The sequence below is a fragment of the Rhinatrema bivittatum genome, chromosome 3 (assembly GCF_901001135.1).
Source record: "Rhinatrema bivittatum chromosome 3, aRhiBiv1.1, whole genome shotgun sequence".
Taxonomy (NCBI): Eukaryota; Metazoa; Chordata; class Amphibia; order Gymnophiona; family Rhinatrematidae; genus Rhinatrema; species Rhinatrema bivittatum.
The window spans coordinates 325,406,336-325,432,051 of record NC_042617.1 but is presented as its reverse complement, the minus strand read 5'-3'; the positions used below and the strand labels follow the sequence as shown (position 1 = coordinate 325,432,051).

Sequence of the window (25,716 nt, the reverse complement as noted above, 5' to 3'; positions counted from 1 at the left end):
TTCCTTCGTGCCCAAGGTAGTCTCTTCTTTCCATGTCAGTCAGATGGTGGAACGTCCAGCTTTTCTGGGCTGGTCCCGTGATTCCTCCCGGGAGCTGCATTTGTTGGACATGCGGCACGTCCTTCTCCGCTATCTGGAGGTATCTAATACTTTTCGACGGTCAGACCATCTCTTTGTCTTATTTGCCGGGGCCAAGAAGGGAGACAAAGCGTCGAAAGCTACCATTTCTAGATGGATTCGGGAAGTTATCGTTTCTACGTACATTTCTAAATGAAAGCAGGCTCCTCTGGGGTTGAGAGCCCACTCCACAAGGGCACAGGCGGCATCCTGGGTGGAGTGTCAACTTCTTTCTCTGCAGGAGATTTGTAGGGCAGCTGTCTGGTCTTCCATTCACACTTTCAGCAAGTTTTATCGTTTGGATGTCAGGGCGCAGGAAGAGGCATCCTTTGGTGAGAGTTTTCTGCAAGCAGGTCTTTTGGAGGCCTGTCCAGAATAAGGTGGCTTGGGTACATCCCACTGGTCTAGAATAATCTGAGTATGTACAGGAAAGGAAAATTGGTTCTTACCTGCTAATTTTAATTCCTGTAATACAGCAGATCATTCCAGAGGCCCACCCCGTTCTGACTCCGAAAGACAGTCTATGGAGCTTTTAGTATTATGAAGGAATATTGGATTTTTTGTTTTGTCCTTGCTTTACCTCTATAGCTGGTGGCTTACCAGTGTAAGTTTCGTTGGTTTCAGGCGACCTAGACCTCTGGTTAGTTGGGAGGGATCCAACCTCTGGGGCCAGGTCGCCCTTGGTTGAAGTTTAGTTGAAGTTTAGTTTCAAGGGCATGGGTACAGGCCAATACTGAGGAACTGCAGGTGGCACTCTCTCTTATGTAGCGGTGTCCAAAGTTTTTGTTCTCTGACTCCATCTGCTGGTTGGGATATACAACCCACTGGTCTGGAATGATCTGCTGTATTACAGGAATGAAAATTAGCAGGTAAGAACCAATTTTCCTTTATACACGTAAAGTGCACATACGCATGTAAGACCTATTGACAATTCAATGGCATATTTTGTAGCAATTTTCAGAAGGCCACTTACGCATGTGAAGTGCATTTACACATATAAAACCCGGTTTTAAACATGTAAATTCTTTTGAAAATTACCCCTCAAGGGACCAGTACAGTATAGGGGGTGAAATTCTTCTATGCACGAATGAAGAGCATAATCTGGGAGTTATTATATCTGATAATTTCCAGGTGGCCAGATAGGGTGGATAAGCAGACAGCAAAAGCCTAAATAATGCTTGGATGCATAGGGAAGGGGCTGGTCAGCAGAATAAAGGAAGTGAGATTGTCCCTTTATACAGTTCTAGAGACCGCATCTTGAAAAGGATATAAACCAGATGGAGGAAAGACATAAATATCTGAACATGTATGCCCTTGAGGAGAGGCAGGATAGAGGAGATGTAATAGAGACAGTTAGGAGGCTCTGGAACGAGGGGTCTCTGAATGAGACTGAAAGGGGGCAGACTCAGGAGTAATCTATGGAAACGTTTCTTTACAGCAATGGTGGTGGCAGGATGAAACAGCCTCCCAGTGGAAGTGGTGAAGACAAGGGCAGTATCTGAATTCAAGAAAGCATATGACAAGCTCAGGGGATCTCTGAAGGAATAGTAGGGATTGCAGAGCTAAGCATTTGGGGCAGATGGGCAGACTAGATAGGCAGAATGATCTTTTTCTGGCATCGTGTTTCTATGTTTCTACATAAATATTTCTTGCCGCTAGTATAGCTCATTTTAGTTTGACCTATTCTTGTTCCACTTCATCTCTCTTCTTCCAGCCTAGCAGCTCTTCCTGAAGGTACTTCTACATTTTTCCAAAGTCAGTATTTTTGAAATCCAGGACTGTGATCTTTGTGCTCCTTCTCCCTGCCTTGACTGTTACATCAAACCATACTGTATGATGATCACTATTGCTTAATTGAGCACCTACTTGGACATTAGAGATATTCTCTCTATTTGTGAGTACCAGATTCAGTATCGCCCCCATCCCCTTGTGGATTCCATCACCATTGTTTGAGCAGAGTCCCTTGCAGGACATCTCACAATCTCTTTCCTTCTTCCGGATTCTGCAGAAGGGATAACTCCAATTAATTTCCCACAAATATCCAGCTTGCGGTATCTCTCTCTTCCTTCCTACCTTCTGGATGTCCTCAGCCAGGTCTCTGTCCAGTTTTTCGGTCCGAGACACAGGCCTATAGACCAACACTAATGTAAACTGAAGTGCCATTGCCTCTTTTTAAGATAGCCCACAGTGCTTCTTCCTTTCCTGCACAATCTGGCATTTCTTTTGCTTGAATATTTTGCAGTCCAACCCATAATCAGGGTAAAAGTTTGACATAAATTTTGAATTTTGCTCCCCTGGTGGATCTGAAAAAAAATTATCAGCAGCAAATCTGAAAAATTCAGAAGCATTCATAGAGCCAGTTGGATGACCCCTTGGATGCTTTCTGGGTTTATGAAATCATTCCAAAAACCTGTTTTGAAAATGTTTGTATATCTTGACTTGTGATGTGGTTTGTGAGCTTTGGAGACCACATGGCTCCCTCCTTCAGCCATGCCTGTACGGGTGCTGGTGGTGATGCCAGGAAATTTGGAAGCAATAATATTAAGTGTTTATTTTTTATTTTTTTTGTGCCAGTGAGCCCACCTCTGCATTTGTGGCAGGGCAGTTTTAAATTGAGGTGCCATAAACCTTCATTCACTGAGGTCGAGATTGGGGGATTGAGGGGGGGGGGGGTTCCCTTATTTTTCGGGCTCTGCACCCTTCTGTGGTATGGCTGCCAGGGGTACGTTGCCCCATCTGATCAACACAGACTCATACAGAAGTGCCCTTGTTTTGCACTTTGAGGAGTGGGAGGGGGAGGGTAAATTTCAGATATGAACAAATGTTTACCAATGAAAAATTGCTTTCTGAAAATCGCATATTCTTTTCCCTGTGGGGGAAAAAGAGGTGGGGCTAGGGTGGGTTCTCTTAAGCGCACACAGGGATATCAAAATAAAATACATAGTTTGAAATCCCTGCTCATACTTTATCCCGTTCACTTTGCACCTGCAAAGTACACGGTGTGAGGAATTCCCCACTGCTGGATTTTTCCCTTTGAAAATCGACTTGCAGGCTACCCGTGGGCTTTATTACCCTCCCTATGCCCCTCCACAGGCCTGATAAGCTTTAGGGAGCCAGAGCAAGGCCTGGGAATGGACCCTGGGCATTCCTGAGTTGTCACCTTTTACTGGTGAGTGGCCTAGTGGTTAAAATAATGGGCTAGGAAGCAGAAGGCCTCACCCACACCCATGACCTTGGGCCAGTCACTTTGACGGTAATGCTGTGACAGTGCAGAAGAAAGCTGGCAAGTCGGCACATATGTAAAATCAGCTTTTTAAATGTGATCTTACGGGTCTGTGTACGCTTTGAAAATGACCCCACTACAAACTACCGACAGGCAAGGACACTTGCTTAAAATCCAGCCCACCCCACTGGGAAGCGTGAAAATCCAGCCCGCCCCACTGGGAAGCGTGAAAATCCAGCTCGCCCCACTGGGAAGCGTGAAAATCCAGCCCGCCCAACTGTAGATTTTCAGGTAAACTTACACGCGTATGGGGCGGGCAGTTTTATAACGAGCCTTTTCTGTGAATTAAAGTGCATTTTACCTACAGGAAATGCCTTTAAAAAATACCCGCCTTGGGAGCAATTTTTAAATATCCCACCTAGCTGCAAAGTAGGCAGGTCGCGCGGACTTTGTAGACTATTTTCAAAGAGAAACTCCCTGGATAGCTTTACTTTGAAATTAGCCAGGGTGCCGTATGCATAGTACAAGTGCCTGTGTGTCCTGCCCCTGCTGTTTGTGTGTGTGTGTGTGTGTGTCCACGGTTCCCTCTGAGCTGGAACTGCAAAGGAACAGGAAGTAACTTCTGGACAAAAAAGGAAAAGGGCAGAAAATAAAAGCAACACATCCTGTGCGTACAATCCTGTGTGACCGTGCGGAGATACCGGACATCTTTCTGCGGAAAATAAACTCCCAGCATTCCCGATGGCAGGGAAAGGCTCGGCAGCACGAAAGCACATGGCTGTAAGCAAGGAGCTGAGCCAGATTCATGAGCGCAGGAAATGCAGTTCTTCCACATCACTGGCTTAAAAGTTTGAACTGGTGGCGGCTGCCGTGCAGGGCCTGTGTTTCTGCTCCAGCTGTTTCCATTCATGAGAAGGGGAGACTTCAGATTTCAGCTTTGCGGGAAGCCGTGCTCCCGGTGCCAGTAAGGCTCGCTACAGTCACGTGCACCAGGGGTGTAGGAAAACAAGTCTAGAAGGACCAAAATGAAAACACATCGGCATGTGTAGCTTGGCTTAGCCCGGTAGCCGGATGTTACCCTTCTCTTTCTGACTTTGTCAGCCCCCCTTTTTTTTTTTTTTTTTTAGAAAGGGGGAGTTTTCGAGAGTCAGGTTACTCTGCTCCTTGTTGGGTTTTAAAGGGAGTGGGTTCCCTGTTGCTGTTGTCGGGAATGATAAATTGATACCACATGTTGCATCCAGACAAAAAGTCTCTTGTGTTGCTGGGGAAGTGCTTGCAGCTGGTGTCTGAGTTAATGGGGCAGGCTCTGCAAGGTAAACAGGGGCTGGAAGGGTCCACTGAAGGGAGGAGGCAGAAACACAATTTACTACGCTTCACACGCTAGGGAACCTGCCAATTAAAGCTCGGCCTGACACTTCTTTCTCTCTTTTAATCCTGTCTGTTGCGTAACCAGCCGCGTTTATGGGATTGTTGTATTTGAGCTGGGCAATGCTGCTGAAGGGGAGACCTGGGTTCCCATCTTGGCCCTGGCTTCACTCTCCATGGGAGCCAGAGGAAGGGGGAAGCGGTTGCTTGGTGTGTGGAATTATTTCACAGAGGAGAGGGAGCTTCAGCCGTCGCTCAACAGTGACACTCATGGGTGGGATTCGGAGTGCAGATGTTTAGTCCATGGCGATCACTGCTCTGGCTGGCTATTGTGAGAAGAGGGATTTAAAAACTGGGAAAACTCTGGAATAAGGAGAACAGTAAAATACTGAGGCTAATATTAAAAAAAAAAAAAGTAGGACGGATAACTTATCCAGCTAAATGTAGTTGGATAAGTTATAGTAGATGTTAATCAGGATAAACGTTCCCTGAATATTCCCGAATAAATTTATCCAGCTAAAAGTGGCTGGTTAATTTTAAACTTAAACTAGCTATCTTTGGTATCGCTGGTTAGGTTTGAAGTTATCCAGCTGGTTAAGTGGCAAAAAGCTTTAACAAAAGAAAAAAAATAGTGTGTGCTGCTTGCTGGCCCTCTTCCTACCCTCCCTCACTCAAAGGAATTAAAAAGCACCATGCTGGGCTGAGTCCCCCATCTTCATGAATCCTTGAAGTGATCTTTATAACGCAAAGTGTAAAGGGCTGGTGCCAGTTTCACCCCCTTCCTCCGCCCACTCCCTGGACCTGGAATTTTTTTTATCCTGAATGTATCCTCCCTCCCACCCTCCCAGTACCTGTGCCAAAGCCTTTCTTCAGCTGAGCTTAAGCAGTAGACTGCTACTGCGAACCCGGTGGATACTTCTGGGCTGCTGCGTTGGCAACACTGCTTTAGCGGAGCTACTCTAGCATTGCTATTCACAGATAAGTTGTTCAGCTAGCTCAACCCTTCCTTGAAACGCCCCGAAAACACCCCTTTATTATTTGGGTCAATTTTAGCCAGATAATGACTTATCAGGCTAGAAGTTAGCCAGGTAAGTACAGGTGATATTCAAACTCGCCAGTTATCCAGCTAAATGGCTTTCATAAGAACATAAGATTTACCATACTGGGTCAGAACAAGGGTCCATCAAGCCCAAAATCCTGTCTCCAGCAGTGGCCAATCCAAGTCACAAGTACCTGGCAAGCACCCAAACATTAAATAGATCCCATGCTACTAATGCCAGCAACAAGCAGTGGCTATCCCCCATTGGTTAATAGTTTATGGACTTCTCCACCAGGAACCTATCCAAACCTTTTTGAAATCCAGCTACACTAACTGCCTTAACCACATCTTCTGGCAATGAATTCCAGAGCTTAATTGTTCGTTAAGTCCTTTCATGATTTTGTAGATCTCTATCATATCCCCCCTCAGCCATTTCTTCTCCAAGCTGAACAGCCCTAACCTCTTCAGCCTTTCCTCATAGGGCAGCCGTTCCATACCCTCTTATCATTTTGCTCACCCTTCTCTGTACTTTCTCCAGTGCAACTATCTCTTTTTTGAAATGTGGCAACCAGAATTGCACACAGTATTCAAGATGCAATCTCACAATGCAGCGATACAGAGGCATTATGACAGCCTCTGTTTTATTCACCATTCCCTTCCTAATTTCTAATATTCTGTTTGATTTTTTCACCACCACAGCACACTGAGCAGACAGTTTCAACATAATGCCAATTATAATGCCCAGATCTTTTTCCCGAGTGGTAACTCCTAATATGGAACCTAACATCGTGTAACTACAGCATGGGTTATTTTTCCCTATATGCATCATGTTGCCCTTTTCAGGAAGCACTAGGAGAGTGGTTCCACTTTCCAGGGGTTTGTGTATTCTTGGACCACGACTAGACCCCAGAGGAACTCTGAAGAGGTGCCGCGGCAGGCGAGGCATGCCTGAGCATGGGCTGGACAGGAGCGAGGCTGGACTGAAGACAGATGACTGAAGATACTGACCCTCCTCCAACCTGCACACTTCGGGAAGACCGTCAACGCAATGGTGGTCTTATGAACAGTCCTCCGACCGTTCCAAGCCCTTTCGGACCTGCCGCAGGGTACGGCAAGAAGCGACAGGCCGGATGGAGGCCAGGGCAGCGAAGACCGGAACATGGAGATTCAGACAAAGACTCAGGAACAAGGTACTTGGGTGCACAGACAAGGACTCGGGCAAGGTTCTAGGTATTCAGAAGACTCAAGCAAGATTCAAGATATTCAGAAGACTCAAGCTAGGTTAAAGGCATTCAGGAGAGTCAAGCAAAGTACTGGGTAGAGACTGCGATACAGCACACCCTACACCGTCCACCCGCAGGACTGGTCGCAGACCATGCTGGATTCGAAGTAGCCTCTAGACGAGATGTGGAGTAATGAAAGGAACATGTCTGAGAAGCTGTAGAGGCCTGTAGAGGCCTGTACTGGGGCGCACCCTACACAGCCGCCAGTGGTTGGTCGCGGACCACGCTGGGACGGCACAGGTTCTGGCAGAGTCTTTGCCACGGACGGAGCAAGCACAAGGGACTCCGTAGACCAGGGATAAGGACAGAAGCGGAAGTCTCCCGGAGGCTTGTGCTGCAGAAGTGGAGGAGGCATTGCATCACGAAGCGCCCTACACAGCCTGCCCATGGGGCTGGTCATGGACCACGACATGGCACGCCAGGAAGAGTGGCAACGAGGAACCAGGGGTTCAGGAAAACTGGATCACGGACATCAGGACCAGGAGAACAAACATCTGGACTGGAACACGGATTACAGGATCAGGAGACAGATCTCAGGACTGGATCACGAACATCAGGAACAGCAGGCGGACATCTGGACTGGAACATGGACATCAGGACAAGACGAGGAGCTCCAACGAAGAACAGGAAACACAGGACCTTGAAGAAGAGATGGAACAGCAAGACTCCTGGAGCGAAGGACAGGAACATCCAGGAGCAACTAACTCCTTGCGAAGGCAACACTGGAATGGACCCTGAGCCCTTTTGTAGGGCTGAAGAGGACAATGCCCAGGGAGGGGCCAGCAGGGGGCCACACCTGACTGGCCCTTGAAGAGCAGGAGAGAGGTGTGCACCCGCGCCTAAGAAGAGCTGGGAGAAGAGAGGACAGGCTGGTTGGTAGCATCCCCAGCCACGTGGAAGGCCTGAGGAGAAGCAAGGCAGGCCGCAGGGCAGCCCTGCCATGAAGGTGGAGAGATGGCAGGCTGCAGGAGTGGCTCCATGCCGTGAAGACTGGAGCAGGAAGGCTGCAGGCACCGGCAGGGATGGCTTCCCTGCCGGGCGAGGACCTGGGCAGCAGCAGGCACCGGCAAGGATGGCTTCCCTGCCACCTGAAGACCCCTGCATCGGTGAGGACGGCTCCCTGCAGTCCAAGGGCCCCGGAAGCAGCAGGAGCGGCAGCAGTGGTCCCTGCCGCGAAGAGAGGAGAGCAGAAGCAGCAGCGGCTGTTCCAGCTGCATGGGAGGCTCCCGGCAACTCGGCCCTGCTGCGCAGGGCAAGAAGGAACGTGGCCTCCGTGCAGCGGAGGATGGTGTCGGCGGCGGACTGCTGCGCCAAAAACAGCTGGGGAACCGAGAGGCGAGTCAGCGGGACGACTGGCTGCGAAGGTAGGGAGCCTGCCCGCGCTCCTCGCGGGCAGGTTCACAACAGCCCTTGTCCACATTATATTTCATCTGCCATTTGGATGCCCAAACTTCCAGTCTCACAAGGTCCTTCTGAAATTTATCACAATCTGCTTGTGATTTAACTACTTTAAATAATTTTGTCATCTGCAAATTTGATCACCTCACTCATCATATCCCTGAGGCACTCCACTGTTTTCCTTTTTCCACTGTGAAAACATACAATTTAATCCTACTCTCTGTTGCCTGTCTTTTAACCAGCTTGCAATCCACAAAAGGACATCACCTCCTATCCCATGACTTTTTAGTTTTCTTAGAAGCCTCTCATGAGGGACTTTGTCAAACACCTTCTGAAAATTCAAGTACACTACACCTCCCGGTTCATCTTTATCCACATGTTTATTAACCCCTTCAAAAAATGTAGCAGATTTGTGAGGCAAGACTTCCCTTGGGTAAATCCATGCTGGCTGTGTGCCATTAAACTATGTCTACCTATATGTTCTGTGATTTTATTCTTTATAATAGTTTCCATAGTTTCCCAGATCAGCTCTGGAGCCCTTTTCAAATATCAGGGTTACTTTGGCCACCTTCCAGTCTTCAGGTACAATAGATGATATTAATGATAGGTTATAAATTACTTGTAATAGATCTGAAATTGCATATTTAGTTCTTTCAGAACCCTGGGATGTATACCATCTGGTCCAGGTGATTTGCTATTCTTCAGTTTGTCAATCTAGCATCCTACATCTTCCAGGTTCACTGTGATTTGGTTCAGTTCATCTAGATTGTCACCCTTGAAAACTGTCTCCAGAATGGGTATCTCCCCAACATCCTTATCAGTAAACATGGAAGCAAAGAATTAATTTAGTCTTTCAGCAATGGCCTTATCTTCCCTAAGTTGGCCTCAGTATTTTGTTTTCAGTGTCTTGTGTTAGATGGAGAAATACTCATGATCTAAAAACAATATCATTGTGAGAATCGGCATTGTGTCTCACTTCACTATATACAAAGCGGTTTTGATATTGAGGGCTGATATCTTTCAGTATCAGCATGTGGGTTAACTGTAAAGGTTACAATTAGCAACTATTGACATAATACAAAATGACAGCACCAATGTGCCAACAGATCAGAGAAGCATCGGGGCATGCCTTGGAGTTCTGCCAGAACCACTGGAAACAGAGCAACTATTTACTTTGATCAGAAAGTGTAAACCCTGGAATTATAGGGTGAGATTCCAGCTGAAGGAGTGTTCAGACCACATCCGGGGAAGGTGGAGGTGGTACTCAGAAGCAGGCTCCTGAATTAGCATAGAAACTATTGGTTGCAATGGCTCTGCACTACTGGCCACATCTGTGCTATACAGGGGTTAAAAAATCCTTATAGGAAGGAGAGACTGTACAAACTTGTGTAGGAATACATAAGAACATAAGATATGCCATACTAGGTCAGACCAAGGGTCCATCAAGCCCTGTATCCCGTCTCCCGTCTCCAACAGGGGCCAACCCAAGTCACAAGTACCTGGCAAGTACCCAAACATTAAATAGATCCCAACTTACTAATACTGGTAACAAGCAGTGGCTATTCCCTATTGATTATTAGCAGTTTATGATCTTCTCCTCCTGGAATTTATGCAAAACTTTTTTAAACCCAGCTACACTAACTGCCTTAACCACATCCTCTGGCCAGGAATTCCAGAACTTGTGCCCTAGTGGTAGAGAAAATATCCCCAATTCACATGTCTCTCTTCTCCAGACTGCAGACTGTGTTCTTGCAGGGTAAAATCTATTTCCCAGAAATGGTTAGCTCTTGTTTTGGCTGTCCCTGTAGTACTTGGTACAGAGCTATAGTTTGCCCAGTTTGTATCTTTTCATTGGATAAAAAGTTGGAACATATTGCAGAGATGTGTAGCTGGTACCCAGGTGTGGTGGCCCCCATTTTAATGGGGCAGATGTGAGGAACACAACTGCTTTCGTGGGACTGATTTGCATGACAGATATTCCTAAGGGCCATCACTGGACTGGTTTAGACTGACAGTCACCTGCGATACTTTCCACTGCTGTATGAAAGATATTTAGCTTCCAGTTTGTACCCACTGCACTAGAGGGTGGGAATCGGGAACTAGCATATTTTCCTAGATTTCTAATGTTTCCATTGCTAATAAAGCACTTTGGATGTCTTTTATAGGCCACATTAATGTGATTGCTATGACGATTGTGTGCACGGTACTCGCAGCCCAGCACAGAAACGTACTACTAAGGAATTATGCATAATCTAAAGTAATAAAAAGGAGAGTTGACCAAAGGAGTTGGAGCATTGGGGTTGACGTGGACCTGTTGTGGCAGGAATGTGTCTCTTGTGCACATAGGAGAGGGAGAGTCTTCTGCTAGCACATGACCAGAAATACAACAGACCTTCTTCGAAGTGCATTTAAATGGCAGCATTTTCCCACACATTGGCATCTCTTCTTTCATGCTTACGTCCAACATTCCTCTGGTTAATCATGAAGACGCCAGTGCCTGTATGGGTGTTTGCAGGCTGCATGCCTTCTTTTCCCAAGCTGTAATAGGAACCAGTCGGCTGCAAGAAAGCAACAGCTTTCCTCCTTGGCATTTAGCAGCTGAAACACATCACAGATATTCAATGCATAAACTGCAACTGCATTCTCTGAAACAAAAACACAACAGTTCTAGATAAGCATAAATCATCAGCGTCACAGTCAGGAAAAATGTTTCTGACACGAGCAGTACTTGGGAAGGTCTTGTATTGAGCCATTGAAATTTTGTATCAGAAGCTCAGCCCAGCTTCCAATGTCAATATCTTTGGAATATTTTACTTAAAAAAATGGTAGGTCCTAATGGAAAGAAGAGTATCTTGCCTTTTTTGTTTTGTTTGGCCTTGTAGTTTACTCCTGATTCACTGGGCTTCCAGCTCAGTTAAACCGGGCCTCCAAAGGGCTGCAACACCATGAATCTTCATCTACGGTTATTCTGGGATTTTTTCGCTCTATTTTTATATCCTTCAACCAGCTCAGACAAGCCACTGTAATGGCATTCCTCAGCTGAGGGATCCTAACTCTGGCCACTAGATGTCATGGCTGAGCGATGACTGAGACTCCAGCTCCTCCTACCCCTTGGGTCTGTGAATGCTGCCTCTGCAGCATCACCAACCTCACCACCCTGGGGAGCAGAAGCCTGGCCTGCAAACCAAACTCGAGGTGAGGTTTAAGTATTAGTGTAGGGGGTTAGGGGCCACTTTCACATTCAACATGAGACGTACGAACAGAACATCAAGTTCTGTTCGAACAGAACATCAAGTCCTAGCTTGATGTTCCATCAAACTAGGTTGAGAGACCACTGTCTCACTTTGAATATGAAAGTGGCCCCTAACCCCCTACGCTAATACTTAAACCTCACCTCGAGTTACTAGGTGGGCCTCCCATAGGGATACAAATACCTGTCTAGGGAGGAGGCACTATGGCAAGTCTCTCTCTCTCTCTCTCTCTCTCCCTCCATCATACTGAAACAGGCCTGTCAGGAGACATCATGAACCACAATAAACTCTTACCGGCCTGTAACGCAAATGAAAGAGGTGTAGTTAGTAGGGGTGTGCATTCGTTTTGAACGCATATGTAAAACGCAACTTTTTTTTTTTTTTAACTTAAAAAAGTGATGAGGCGCAACGATCGCGATTTCCAACTTATTCAACATAGCTATGATGAATACGTTGAACCTAAATAAACACTTAAACCCCCCACCCTCCTGACCCCCCCAAGACTTACCAAAACTCCCTGGTGGTCCAGCGGGGAGTCAGGAAGCCATTCCTGTATTCCTTTGCGAGGAGCACGTGACGTCGGCGTCACTCCGACGTGACGCCGACGTCACGTGATTCACCGCGCCTCCGCTCCGGGACCCCCGCTGGACCCAACCGGAACTTTTGGCCAGCTTGGGGGGGCCTCCTGACCCCCCAAGCTGGCCAAAAGCTTGGGGGGGCCTCCTGACCCCCCCGACGTCACGTGCTCCTCGCAAAGGAATACAGGAATGGCTTCCTGACTCCCCGCTGGACTACCAGGGAGTTTTGGTAAGTCTTGGGGGGGTCAGGAGGGTGGGGGGTTTAAGTGTTTATTTAGGTTCAACGTATTCATCATAGCTATGTTGAATAAGTTGGAAATCGCGATCGTTGCGCCTCATCACTTTTTTAAGTTAAAAAAAAAAAAAAGTTGCGTTTTACATATGCGTTCAAAACGAATGCACACCCCTACTAACTACACCTCTTTCATTTGCGTTACAGGCCGGTAAGAGTTTATTGTGGTTCATGATGTCTCCTGACAGGCCTGTTTCAGTATGATGGAGGGAGAGAAAGAGAGAGAGAGCGAGAGAGAGGTGGGGCCTCCTGACCAACCGGTCAGGAGGCCCCCCCAAGCTGGCCAAAAGTTCTGGTTGGGTCCAGCGGGGGTCCTGGAGCGGAGGCGCGGTGAATCACGTGACGTCCGCGTCACTCCGACGTGACTCCGACGTCACGTGCTCCTCGCAAAGGAATACAGGAATGGCTTCCTGACTCCCCGCTGGACCACCAGGGAGTTTTGGTAAGTCTTGGGGGGGGATTAAGGAGGGTGGGGGGTTTAAATTTTTATTTAGGGAACCGGTGAACGTATGGACATAGCCTCAACTTATGGAATTCTCCATATGTCCATATTGACCGAAATTGACCCTCACCTTCAACTTATGGACTTATCAACATAAACTTTTTGTCTGCACATCCCTAGTAGTTAGGAGCTGCGCTAACAGTGCAGCTGTTTCGCAGCACACAATAAATCCTCCCTACTTTACATTTGCTCCACCCCCTGAATACAAAATTAAAAATTTGCATTCGCAAATCACGTTAACTGCTGTTAGCGCGGTTTGCGGAATTATCGAGCGCGGTAACTCCTTGGAAAATGAGGCCCTTTATTTGCTTTGCACTAGCTCCTAATAGGTTGGAAAACTCAATTTACAGTTATCATTTTGGTTTTCAAAGCTCTCCAGCAAACTGTTCTAGAAAACATTTGTATGATGATCTCTTTACATACTCCTGTTAGATCATTACGTTCACAAGGGATGATGCTTCTAGAGATACCCTCTACTAAGACTGCTCGCCTTCAAGGTACATGACTGCATTTATTCGCAGTAGCTGCCCACATGCTGTGCAATAAGTTGCCATTAGAATTATGACTTTAAAATTTCTACTTGATCTTCCATAAGAAAACAAATTATTTTTTATTTGAACAGGCTTTTTCATCATGTATTGCCTCATATTTGTTTCTTTTGATTGATTAATCATACTTTTATGTTTTTTTATTGAATTGTATTGTTTTATGTAGCTATTTATGCTGTTAACCACTGAGAACACATTTTTGGATCAGTGGAATAAATATGCTTTTAAATAAATAAAATAGATAGCTTAGATAGTGCCACATGAACACAGTCTTCTAATAAAATCTTTTAAAGTTTAACTTACTTCCAGTCTTATTTCTATTTTCTGAGGTCCTACTCCAAGCTCTCCCCAGTGAATACCAAACAGAAATATTGTTATCCAATTCTTCTTATTCCTCATCAGCCTTTTAAATTCCCTCCTTCAACTCTGAGTCTCACAATGCCACTTTTGCACTACCACCTATCACAAACATATCTAAAAAAAATAAATGTCTTGCCCCTCCATTTTATTGTATTAGCTATTTTTTCTTTCATTTGCATCTTTGCACATTATAAAATATGAATATATGGGCACGCAAACATGCTCACATATGGGACATTCCATGTCAAGTGGACCAATTTAGAAAGTCATCCTCGCTCGACCTCTTTCAAATTGAATAACATTTTGTGTGGATGTTCACTAGGGCCTCAAACAAAGCTATGCAAAATTTTTCGGTTGGATCTCTTTTGGTTCAAGAGCTAGAAGCAGCTGAATGAAGATCACTCTTAGAGTACTGTGCTCTGCACAACACAAAAAAGGCCATTTTGTCTGGGTACTGCAGCCAGGCCTAAAATTTTGTGGATTGTTACAACCTCTGGTGCTAAGTTCCTATGCAAAGTTTGGAACCTAACATGAGCTTGCCACCCTTGTTTGGGCCAGCAAAGTACGTGCAAAATTTTACAAAATAAATTTAAGGCCTACTTTGACTCCTCATTGTTCCTGAATTATACTTCGATTCAGGCCATAACTGGATCAGTAGTCATGGCCATGACATACATCTAGGATTTTTACTAGGAGAATTTGCAGCCAACTGAAAGCAAAGATATAGTTACATAAAGATATGATGTCACCTTTTTATGCAAATTTTCATCATTTTTTGGGTACAAATATATATACTGTGTAGTTTTTATTTTTTTTCTTTCTAATGTCATTTGAAAGAGCACCTTTTTTCCTACAAACGTCACCCTGTTTTGTCTTGGACCCAGCCCTGCATTGGTCAGAATTACAGTCCCAAAGACAAGATTTATTTGCATGCGTGAATGAACTATGTTAAAAAGAGTGATGTTTGTGACTCAACAGTGAAACATGCAAATGAGCTAGAGATGTGAAATTTTACAGTGCAGCTCAGTTTACTGTGCTTACCACACTTTTAGCTTTTGACACATATTTGTTTAGACATATTTTCATAAATTAGTCATCAAAGTCAGTGCAAAACTTTGTATGTTGATTAGTTATCTTGCATTGGTCAGTGATGGCTGAGCCCCTGTCAATTCAGCAAAATTGACAACCCCATCACCTAGGGCCACTCCAAACAGCGAGACAAGGTACCAGTCACAGGTTTCCAAGCTTTTATTTAAACACAAAACAAGAAAAGGCAAGACACTAAATACGAGAATTGCTTAAACTGCACATTTCACAAAAATTCACTTAAAGGTAGATTTTCAAAGCCACGCGTATGTGTCCATGTGCACGTGGTTCCCAGCGCGTGCACATGGACATGCTGATATTATAACACATGTTATAAAATACGATATCCACCTGCACATGTGCGCCAGATTTTAACGTTTGCATGCACATGTGTGGGTGGACCGCGAATCGTGCGCGCAGGGGGGAATTTTTATAAAGTACACAGGGCGACATGAGTAGGTCTTCCCCAGTTCCCTAATCTACTTTTTCCCTTCTCCTCACAGACTCCTAACCTATTCCTACCTAGTCCCTAATTTTTTATTTTAATACTTACTGCTCCTCAACATTACCAGATAAGATTAGCTCTGTGCAGTTAATGTTAACCCCTGCTGGTTTCATCAAAACTGCAAGCAGCCAATTAAATTCAGCAAATGCACAACCAGTTTTGATCATATACCAGATTTATAACTACAGTACCTGAAAGCAATCTGCTTTGAAGTGCCAAAAAGCAGAATACAAATAAATAAACACACACACAATCAATGCATCATTTTTTATTTTTTTATTTTTTATTGTATCTAAATTCACTATTATCAAAGTCCATAGACATCGCTTGTTAGGATTATATGTGCCAACGATAGTCTGGTTAGCGCCCTCTGAGACTTGTCTTAAATTAGAAATCTCTGTATAATGAGTTCTTAACTGAAGCCATGTTTTAAGCACCGTGAAACTATGAATTACTTCTGCCAGCCCCTGAAGCAGACATGATTTATGGCGAAACACTGGCAGTGTCAGGCCAAGGCTTCTTGTGACTGTATGTTGGCAATGTCAACTGGCCGTTGATGACTTAGGAAGTGTGCTTCAGTTAAGTACTGATTATACGGAGATTTCTTATTTAAGACAAGTCTCATGGGTCTTATCGTTGACACATATGATCCTAACAAGCGCTGCCTATGGACTTTGACAATAGCTACAGCCGCTATAGTGATTTTAGTTGCAATAACAAAAAACAAAAATAAAACATGATGCATTGATTGGGCATAAGTTTGGTATATGATTAAAACTGGTCATGCATTTGCCGAATTTAATTGACTGCTTGCACTTTTTATAATGCTAGCAGGGGTTAACATTAGCTGCACAGGACCCATTCTTATCTGGTAATTTTGACAAAAAGGTCAGACCAGCTAAAATTAGTTACCTGAAGGATCTAAAATAAAATTACTAATCAAACTTCCCCTAAACTTTACTGAAGTGTTCTGTTTTCACAGATGACTAACAATCAATCTGAATTACTTCCTTATGTTTCTCTGCTAACCAATGTCAAGTTACTCAGTGTAATCCACGCCCATAATTAGTGAGTCAATCTATCAGATTGGAGTAGATCCAGAATGGCTTGAGAAGCAAGAAAGTCGAGGCAGCAGAGGTGAACGCCATGTTTGAGCAGTTTGAATGCAAAAGAGAGGAGGGAAAATGGACAGTAATCAGCAGGGCATTTAAGTTTTTAGTGAAGGGTTTTGAGAAATGTTGTGCTCTCCTGCATTGTAGTGTGCATGATCAGTGAGTCACTGTGTCAGCCCAGGAATATTACTTTATTGTTTCTCCCATTTACAATTCCACCCACTGAGGAAAATTGTTCTGATGCCCTTTGGTTGAGAGCTGGAAGTCTCCTCTCCTCCTTCAATCCTGCTGTAATCTCAGTACTGGTTTGGTTACCTCAGTTGTGATGATCAGTCTTTCATTTACCCACCTCTATGCAACATCCCACAAACGGGTCTCCTATACCTGTTGGCTCCGATGACCTGGAGTTGTGAACAGGGGTGCACCAGACTATCGGAGCACTAACTCTTCATCAGAAGAAAATTCATAGAATTATTCTCTGAAATCTGATAAACCAGAGCTGCAAAGGGCATAGCTAAAGCCAGCCATAAAGCTGCCAAAATTGGGAATTTTAAAGTAATAATTGTTAATTAAGAAAACCAGATTAAGACATATTCTTTTTTTCAGCTGGGACCCAGAGGCAGATAAAGTGACCAGGGCATTCAGAGTCACTGTAGATGCATTGAACTCATGATCTAGAGCATCTCTCAAATTATAATCCATTGCTCTAGCCACCAGGTCACTTCTCCTCTCATCTCCATGCCTTCTCCCATTTGTCAGTGCTGCATTTTCCTACTTCTAGTTCTTTCTGAAACCTCTCCAGTTGTACAGCATAAAGCAGACCTAGCAAGGAACCAAGCAGGCGAGTCTGTTCCTTCTGTCCTACACTGATGTTTCTCCACTAGAGGAGAAAAGGCACATGCCACTTAAAAACAAACTGTACAGAATCCCATATTTGGTGGTAAACTGTGCTCTAGGGCAAGTGGTATTTACTTATTCATTTGATTTATGTTCTGCTTTTCGGCATTTCAAAGCAGATTACATCCAGGTACTGTGGGTACTTCCCTATCCTCGGAAGACTTATTAGTTTAATACTTGTCTTCTGGCACAGAGAGAGTAGTTGATGCATGTATGTTGGAGAGTGAGATCAAGGAGAAGAGAGAAGGAAGAAACCAAGGGATGGTGCTTGGAGCTTGAACAGTGTGATTTCCAGCCGCCGCTGAAGCATGGTTATTCCAGAAGCCCAACATTCTCTGTTTGGAGGCTAAGGATAGATGGTGGATGATAGGGGTCATGTTGTCACCTCAGGTCACTCATTGAATAGACAAACAGATTCTGGGATCCTTTTTATGGCAGAATAGAGGACACCCAAATAGATCTGATTTGCAGGTTAACTGATGTATGTAAAATAGCCATACATTTAGAGTTGCTGGTTACAAGATTAATTTCATGAATATTCTTTGTACCAGTGCCTGTTTGCAGTACTCAAGGACCAGGTTCGCTAGCTTAGCTCCTGATAGTTTCCTCAATACATCTCCAAGCAGACTCTCCAACTTCAGAGGTACCTTACTCCAGCGGTGTTCAAATCCAATCCTGAAGATCTTTAACAGACCTGGATTTTAGGGTAATTGAAATATGCCAGTTAACCTGCTTATTTCAGTTACCCTAAAATCCAGGGTCTATTATTAGACCAACAGTGGACATTCTGAAAACCAGGGATGGTTTCAAGGACCAGATTTGGAAAACACTACTTTAATCCATCCAGTGCATGACAGGAGGCAGATGCTGGGTCCAAGGCCATTGCTGTTAATGATGTGTGTTGCTGACTTCTCAAAGGCTATTCCCACTTGAAAATAAATAAAATGGGAGAAAGCCTGCTTGTTTTGAAGGCATGCTGATTGGAACACATGTATTTATACCTACTACAGAAATAGTTGATACTTTGCCAGTTTGTGCAAACTTACACAGCTTTTAGTAAGTATGTGATAAATAAAAAACAAGTCAGACTGTTTTGCCAAGCCGGCACAGCTCCAGAACTCTTCCAGACACACTTAACGAAAAGAGCAAAAAGAGATAAACCTCAAAGAGTTACTATTTATGAGGATCTGCTACAGAAATGCAAGCATGCAGCACACTCTGCACATTTTAAAAACAAGAGATATTTGTAGTGCATGCATGCATTTCTACAGGGGAATGCATTGCTTTAAAACCTTACAAAACTACTGGCTAGCAGTACAACTTTCTGTGTATGTTTCTTTATTTATAAATCTAATATACTGCTTTTCTATAAAATATTACACCAAAGCAAACCCAAGCAAATTTGATCAGAACCTCTAGGGGCAGTAGTTATCGGCTCTGATTAACTGAGCAGGCATTAATAATCAAGAAATACCCATTGCCCTGGCATCCTCAGAGTCAAAAGCTTCTTTTTCTTGTCAGATTGAAGCTTCCTTTTCCCCCCTTTTCCCATTGAAAATTATCAGATGACACAGCTGGGTCAACTCTGTTTTCTGTCTCCCACTCTTGCCAGTCAAATATAAACCATCCAGATCAGTGCCTGTGGAAAGCATCACAAACTATTAAAAAAATATAGATACATTCTTAAAACCACATGTCCACTTTGACAGTGTTTCCTGGGTCATCTCTATTCTTCAAGATTAAAGGGCCATTAAAAGGAGCAGACAAACATGGAAAGACTGAACAATTTCAGTAGGGCATCAGAGACCAGGAAATTAGCTTCCTAACCAGTCATTACTACTGAATTATAAGCTGAACAGAGTTTGAATGTTCAATTTGATTCCAAGAATGGTTGAAACCCAAGATATGCCTTCCCTAGAAATGCCATTACAAATGCTTTACTATTTAAAGTGTTCCAGCCCTCTTCTATTTTAAAATAATATTGATAAGACAAGAATTAGCATATCATAAAAATTATCTCTGGCTAGAACATTTACGTGCAACAAAAATCTAATTTTCATTGCAGCTATTGCTTGACTAGCATTGTAGATTTGAGCTATTTGTTGGTTCCTGGGTTCATTCATTCCTATGTTCAGTTAAAGTGGTTTGGCTGTCATGTTAGTCCACTTGAGTGCACAGAAATCAAGGTTAATAAATATAAATATAAATATATATATATACAGTGATTCCTTTTTCTTGGATTAACTTAATATATTTTGACAAGCTTTTGAGAGCTCTTTTTCAAATCTAACCTCAAGAAGAGAGTATTAGTTTTCAAAATCTAGTCAAGAAATGTAGTGTTAGTCCAGTAAAAAGGTATCGCCTTATATATTTCTTTTGTTTTTATTTGTTAACCTTTATTTCTGTATGTTCACTTAGTTATTGAGTGTGAACATGCAAGGGAAGATGTTTATCTTAAACATGTTCCTCTTGTCTTCTGCAGAATTCAATCCGACATAATCTGTCACTACACAGTAGATTCATCAGAGTACAGAACGAAGGCACTGGGAAAAGCTCCTGGTGGATGATCAACCCTGATGGCGGAAAAGGTGGGAAGGCCCCACGAAGACGTGCTGTTTCCATGGACAACAGCAACAAGTATACGAAGAGCCGAGGCCGGGCAGCTAAGAAAAAGGCTGCAGTACAGGCAGCCCCAGAAGGAAGCGAGGACAGCCCTTCTCAGCTAGCCAAGTGGCCTGGGAGCCCAACTTCCCGTAGCAGTGATGAGTTAGAGATTTGGACAGACTTCCGTTCTCGAACAAATTCCAATGCCAGTACAATAAGTGGTCGTTTGTCACCCATACTGGCCACTACTGAGCTAGAGGATGCTCAAGATGATGACTGTCCACTTTCTCCCATGTTGTATGGAAGTCCGGGAAGTTTGTCTCCATCTGTAAATAAACCAAGCACTGTTGAGCTGCCTAGATTGACTGATATGGCAGGCACCATGAACTTGAATGATGGACTGACAGAAAACCTCATGGATGGCCTGTTGGACAATATAACTCTCACTTCTTCCCAGCAGTCTTCTCCAGGAGGCCTCATGCAGAGAAGTTCTAGCTTTACATATGGATCCAAAGGTTCAGGCCTTGGTTCTGCTTCGACAAGCTTCAGCAATTCTATTTTCGGACCGTCTGCCCTGACTTCTCTGCGCCAGTCACCCATGCAGACTATTCAGGAAAATAAACAAGCCACGTTTTCTTCCATGAACCATTATAGTAATCAGACTCTGCAGGATCTGCTGACACCTAACTCACCGAGCCACAGTGATGTCCTGATGACAAAGTCAGATCCACTCATGTCCCAAGCCAGCTCAGCGATGTCTGCCCAGAACTTGCGAAGAAGCATCATGTTGCGAAATGACCCCATGATGTCATTTGCAGCTTCACCAAACCAGGGAGGTTTGAGCAACCAGAATTTACTCCAGCACCAAGCCCAGAGTTCTTCACTCAGTGGCAGCCTTGCCTTGTCGAATTCCATAAGCAATGTTGGCTTAAATGACACCAACACTGCCAGTTCAACCAAACACCAGCAATTGTCCTCTGCCAGTCATTCTATGCAAGCGTTTTCCGACTCATTTTCAGGATGCTTGTATTCCACTAGTGTAAACCTCCCAGTCCTGGGCCATGAGAAATTCCCAAGTGATTTGGACTTGGATATTTTCAACGGGAGCTTGGAATGTGACATGGAGTCCATCATCCGAAATGAACTAATGGATGCAGACGGGTTGGATTTTAACTTTGATTCCCTCATCTCGGCTCAGAATGTGGTGAGCCTGAACGTGGGGAGCTTCACTGGTGCTAAGCAGACTTCATCACAGAGCTGGGTGCCAGGCTGAAGGGACCTACAGAAGAGGGGAACGGGGAAAAACAGGTCAGTGCCCTGGAGTAGCAGAAAAGATTTGGTTTTGCTTTTACCATTTGGTTTTACTCTCTCAAATAGAACAGTGAGGCTCAATCTTTATTACCCAAGGAGCAACTTCATCAGCCTTAACCAAGTCTCAAATGTCCTCCTTATAACAACCTAGTAACATGGTGGATGTTGGCAGATAAGGACTGTATGCAGTCCACTCAGGTTGCCCCTCCCTGAACTACTTTAGCTCTGATCATCATCATCATTCTTTTTTGCCATTACGACCACCCTCTATTAAAGGAGATCTCCCACCTGTCAGCTGTAAAAGCTTGAGGTTGCTTTTATTTTTTTTTTTTTACATAGCTGGGGAGTGTAGCCAAGCCATTCTGCTACCCATACTAGGCAACCTTTCACCTCCCCCTAATTATACCTACTGCTACCTAGCATTTTTAAAGCACTACTAGATATACAGGCAGTGCTGTAAAGACACACCTAAGAGACAGTCCCCTGCTCCGTGGAGCTTACAATCTAGTTAAGACATATATATATGGCATATGGGAGATGTTCTTATTATAAAGAAGTGGTTAATATTTTAAAGGAACCTTAAAAAGGTGAGTTTTTAGACTGGATTTGAATATGGCAGAGAGGGACTGTGCCTGAGAGCAGATCAAAAGCTCTGCTGCTGCTCCATGCAGTCTCTCCCTAGGAGCTTGATGCACACCTGCCCCCTTTCTATGCAACTCAGTTGTTGCTGTCTCTCTCCTTTTGGATTCCAGGTAGACGAGAATATGTTTTCATAATTAAATCAATACCAAGGGCTTCCCAACCCCAATTATTGTATTATTATTCTCCCCCTCCATATTTGGCCCACGCATTAATGCATTTTGTCACAATATTGGTTTGCACCATGTCTGCTGGGAAGCTGAGAGACAGGAGGGGTATGATACATACTCTTAAATGCCTGAAAGGTATTAAAATGAAAGGAAAGCAGTAGCACTAGGGGTCAGAATATGAAGCTCCAGGTGGGTAGACTCAGGAATGACAGGACGTATGTTTTCACAGAACAGATGGCAGATGCCTGAAATGCCCTCTTGGAGGAGGCGGTTAGAACAAAAATGGTGATGGAGTTCAAAAGAGCATAGGATAAACACGGACAGGGTGAATTTTCAAAAACGTTCTGCTTGTAAATGAAACATACTACTATCCTAGCACTTTTCAGAAGCCTTAAGTAAACCTCATTGACAATTCAATGGCACATACAGTATTGTAGCAATTTTCAAAAGCCCACTTGCACAGATAAAGTACATTTACTTGTGTAAAACCCGGTTTTAAGGCTGTAAATGCTTTTGAAAATCAGGTCCAGAGGGTCCCTCGTGGCAAGAGGGTAGAAATGAAGCCCCGCGATAACTTGTGATTCCTTTTCTGTATTTGTGGCGGGGGAGGGGGGGGGAGGGTAAATGCACAGAGCAACAGTTACAAGCCTAAACACTGGATGAGGTAAATGATGGCAGATAAACTTTTGAGTTACCTGCACAAACCCCCAAGGTTTACATATCATGCCCTCCTAACTGGCTAAATTTGAAATCGGGGAGTCATGGGGCTGGATAAAGTTCTCTGGAAAACTTAGTCGGATAGCTCTGACATTCAGAGTTATCCGAGTCAGTCTGGTCGTGCCCACGAGCAGTCCTAAAGTTATCCAGCATGTACCCAAATAACTAAACATTAGAGCTGGTTTAAGTAAAATTAAAAAAAAAAAAAAAAAACCCTGCCAGGACAGCAGCAACAGAATAATTTAAAAAATATCAGACATAGCACCCAATTCCCCCATCACCCTTTCCCCCACCCAAAATACAATTTTAAAAATTACCAGTCACGGAGAGGCCTGAGACATCGCCCTTCCCGGCCCCCACCCCCCCATTCACCAATATGAAAATTACAGGACCGGTTCCAGGCCTCCAAATATCCTTCCCCACCCACCAGGAGCACGGTAGCTGTGTGCCGCTCCTAACCGCATCCGACGTTGCTACCGACACTGCTGTCAGTAAAGCCTCGTTTTAAACCTCCCGCTCCATTTGAAGGTGTGATGTTTTCAAAGTGTGGAGACCTTGGGTAGCTGTGAATGAAGGTTTATGACACTACAGCCACAACACAGGCTGCTTCTGATTCAAACTGGAAGCTAAAAAAAAAAAAAAAGAGCAGGAGGGCACTGCCAAATGAAAAAAAAAAAAAAGTGGAGTGATGTGAAAGTCCCAGTGAAGACACTAAGCCAGGGGTGGTCATCAGGAGCCACAAGTGGCTTTTTCATGTGCAAACTATGGCTCTTGCTCTCCTGTTCCCCCCATAGCAACTGGGCAGCACTGAACAGGACAGGAGGGAAGGCGCTGGGGATACTGGAAAGGAGATAAGAGTCTGTGGGACGGCGGGGTGGAGACAGAAGGGGTGGGGGAAAGTGGAGGAAAGGGGTCAGGGGGTATTGGTGCTGGCAGAGGGTGGGGAGATGGGGATGAGGGTTCTGTAGGGGCCGCTGATCTTCCATCCTTGTTCTTGTGTAGGGATGAAGGTTGTTATGCTGTGGCTGCCAAGAGAGACTGGAGGGAAGATTAAGAGAAATTAGCCAGAACAGGGTGAGGGGACAGAGAGAGACTGGAGGGAAGACAGACTAATGAGGGCAGAGTGGAAGGACTGAAAGAGAGAGAGAGACTGATGGGGACAGGCTGGGGGAATTGAGAGAGACTGATAGGAGGACAGACAGATTGTAGGGACAGGATTGGATTGAGAGAGAGACTGATGGGAAGTCTGGGATAGGGTGAGAGGACTGAGACAGACTTGTGGTGATAGGGGTGGGAGATTAAGAGGGGCTGGTGAGGAAAGAGTGGGAGGACTGAGAGAGAGCTAGGTGGAAACAGGATTGGGGGCTTCAAAGAGACTAGTGGTGGGTAGGGTGGAAGATTGATTGAGAGAGACTGTTGTGCACAGGATAGAAGAACTAAGAGCAAGAGAGAATGGTGGGAGGCCAGTGGGGACAGTGTGGGGGGATAGAGAGATTCTGGTTGATTCAGGTGGAGGGACTGAGAGAGAGTCAACCTGATAGGAATAGGAAGGGAGACAGAGAGAGATTGGTCAGAACAGGATGAGAGAACTGAGAGAGAGAGGGAATGGTGGGGGACAGATTGGAGGAACTGCTAGTAGAGCGGGGGTGGGGTGGGGTCCTTGCTGGGACCACTTCACCCTATCCCCTCTTCCCTTCTCAGTCTCTTGGAAATGTGAGCCTCTTTGGTGCTGTGAATTAAGTACTGTGGTAGGTACAGCAGAGTGAGTAGATATGGAGAGCAGGTAAGGCTTAACATGCTGTAAAGCCTGGCAGTTGGAAATGCCTTTGCTGAGTCTGTATGTGTTAGGTCTGCTGTTACTACTCCACAGAGCTGCTGGCACGCTAATTGGGTGATAATGCAAAACTGCAGAAGGTGACCCTTCAGGACTGCGCATGCTGTGCATTTCAGCATCATTAGCAAACTTTGCATAGGTCATGTTAGAGGCAGGGTTCTCTTGGTGCTTATCCTGTGCTTTCCCATCCTTACATCTCCATTCAAATCAATCCAATATTAGTCTTATGGACTCTAGGAATAGGAATCAGAATAGTGGCAGAACTCAAGCGTGCATGGGACAGCACAGACAGGTCAATATTCAGCCCAACAGGGAGCAGATAAGTTAGGCAGACTAACTAACTAACTAACCTGCTGACTTATGTGGGATCTTCAATGGTGCTGATGCACCACTGAAAATACCTGCCCCCGGGATGCCTCCAGCTTATCCGACTAAATTTTAGCCAGCTAATTACTTAAGCCAAATAACCCGGAAGAGCTCAGCAAGCGGGACTGTTTAAATTCTGCCATTTGTCCAGCTATGTCCAGAACTTGGCCAGACAAACAAGCTGAATACTGATGTGCACTGGACTTCAGTGGTAGAGGGAGGTACAAGTCCACAAACTGAGTGAGAGCTGGGATAGCGCAGTAAACAGAGACAAACATGTAGACTGCATATCATCTATCTTTTGAAAGGTAACAGCAGTTGGATTTGGGCACGTTTTATATTTTTGGCCAATGAGACAGATAGCTGACAAATCCTACTTGTCTGAAGGAAGATGTGGTGGCCTGCATGCCAGATAAATGCACAGGTATTTAAACTGTTTCTAGCATAAACTCCTACTAGTTCTCACCAGGGCTGACATCACTAATGACTCTTCCTCCATTCAGGTGGGCTCCTCAGATC

General features: G+C 44.7%; 1 protein-coding gene across 1 annotated transcript in view; it reads left to right on the top strand.

The window, feature by feature from the left end:
* The window catches only part of FOXO3 (forkhead box O3), a 256,259-nt gene that overhangs the window by 171,619 nt on the left and 58,924 nt on the right, over nucleotides 1-25,716 (top strand). The window contains exon 2 of the mRNA XM_029595304.1: nucleotides 20,039-21,468. Coding sequence (XP_029451164.1) covers nucleotides 20,039-21,433 — 1,395 coding nt within the window. The 3' untranslated portion in view covers nucleotides 21,434-21,468. The remainder of the gene's footprint in view (nucleotides 1-20,038; nucleotides 21,469-25,716) is intronic.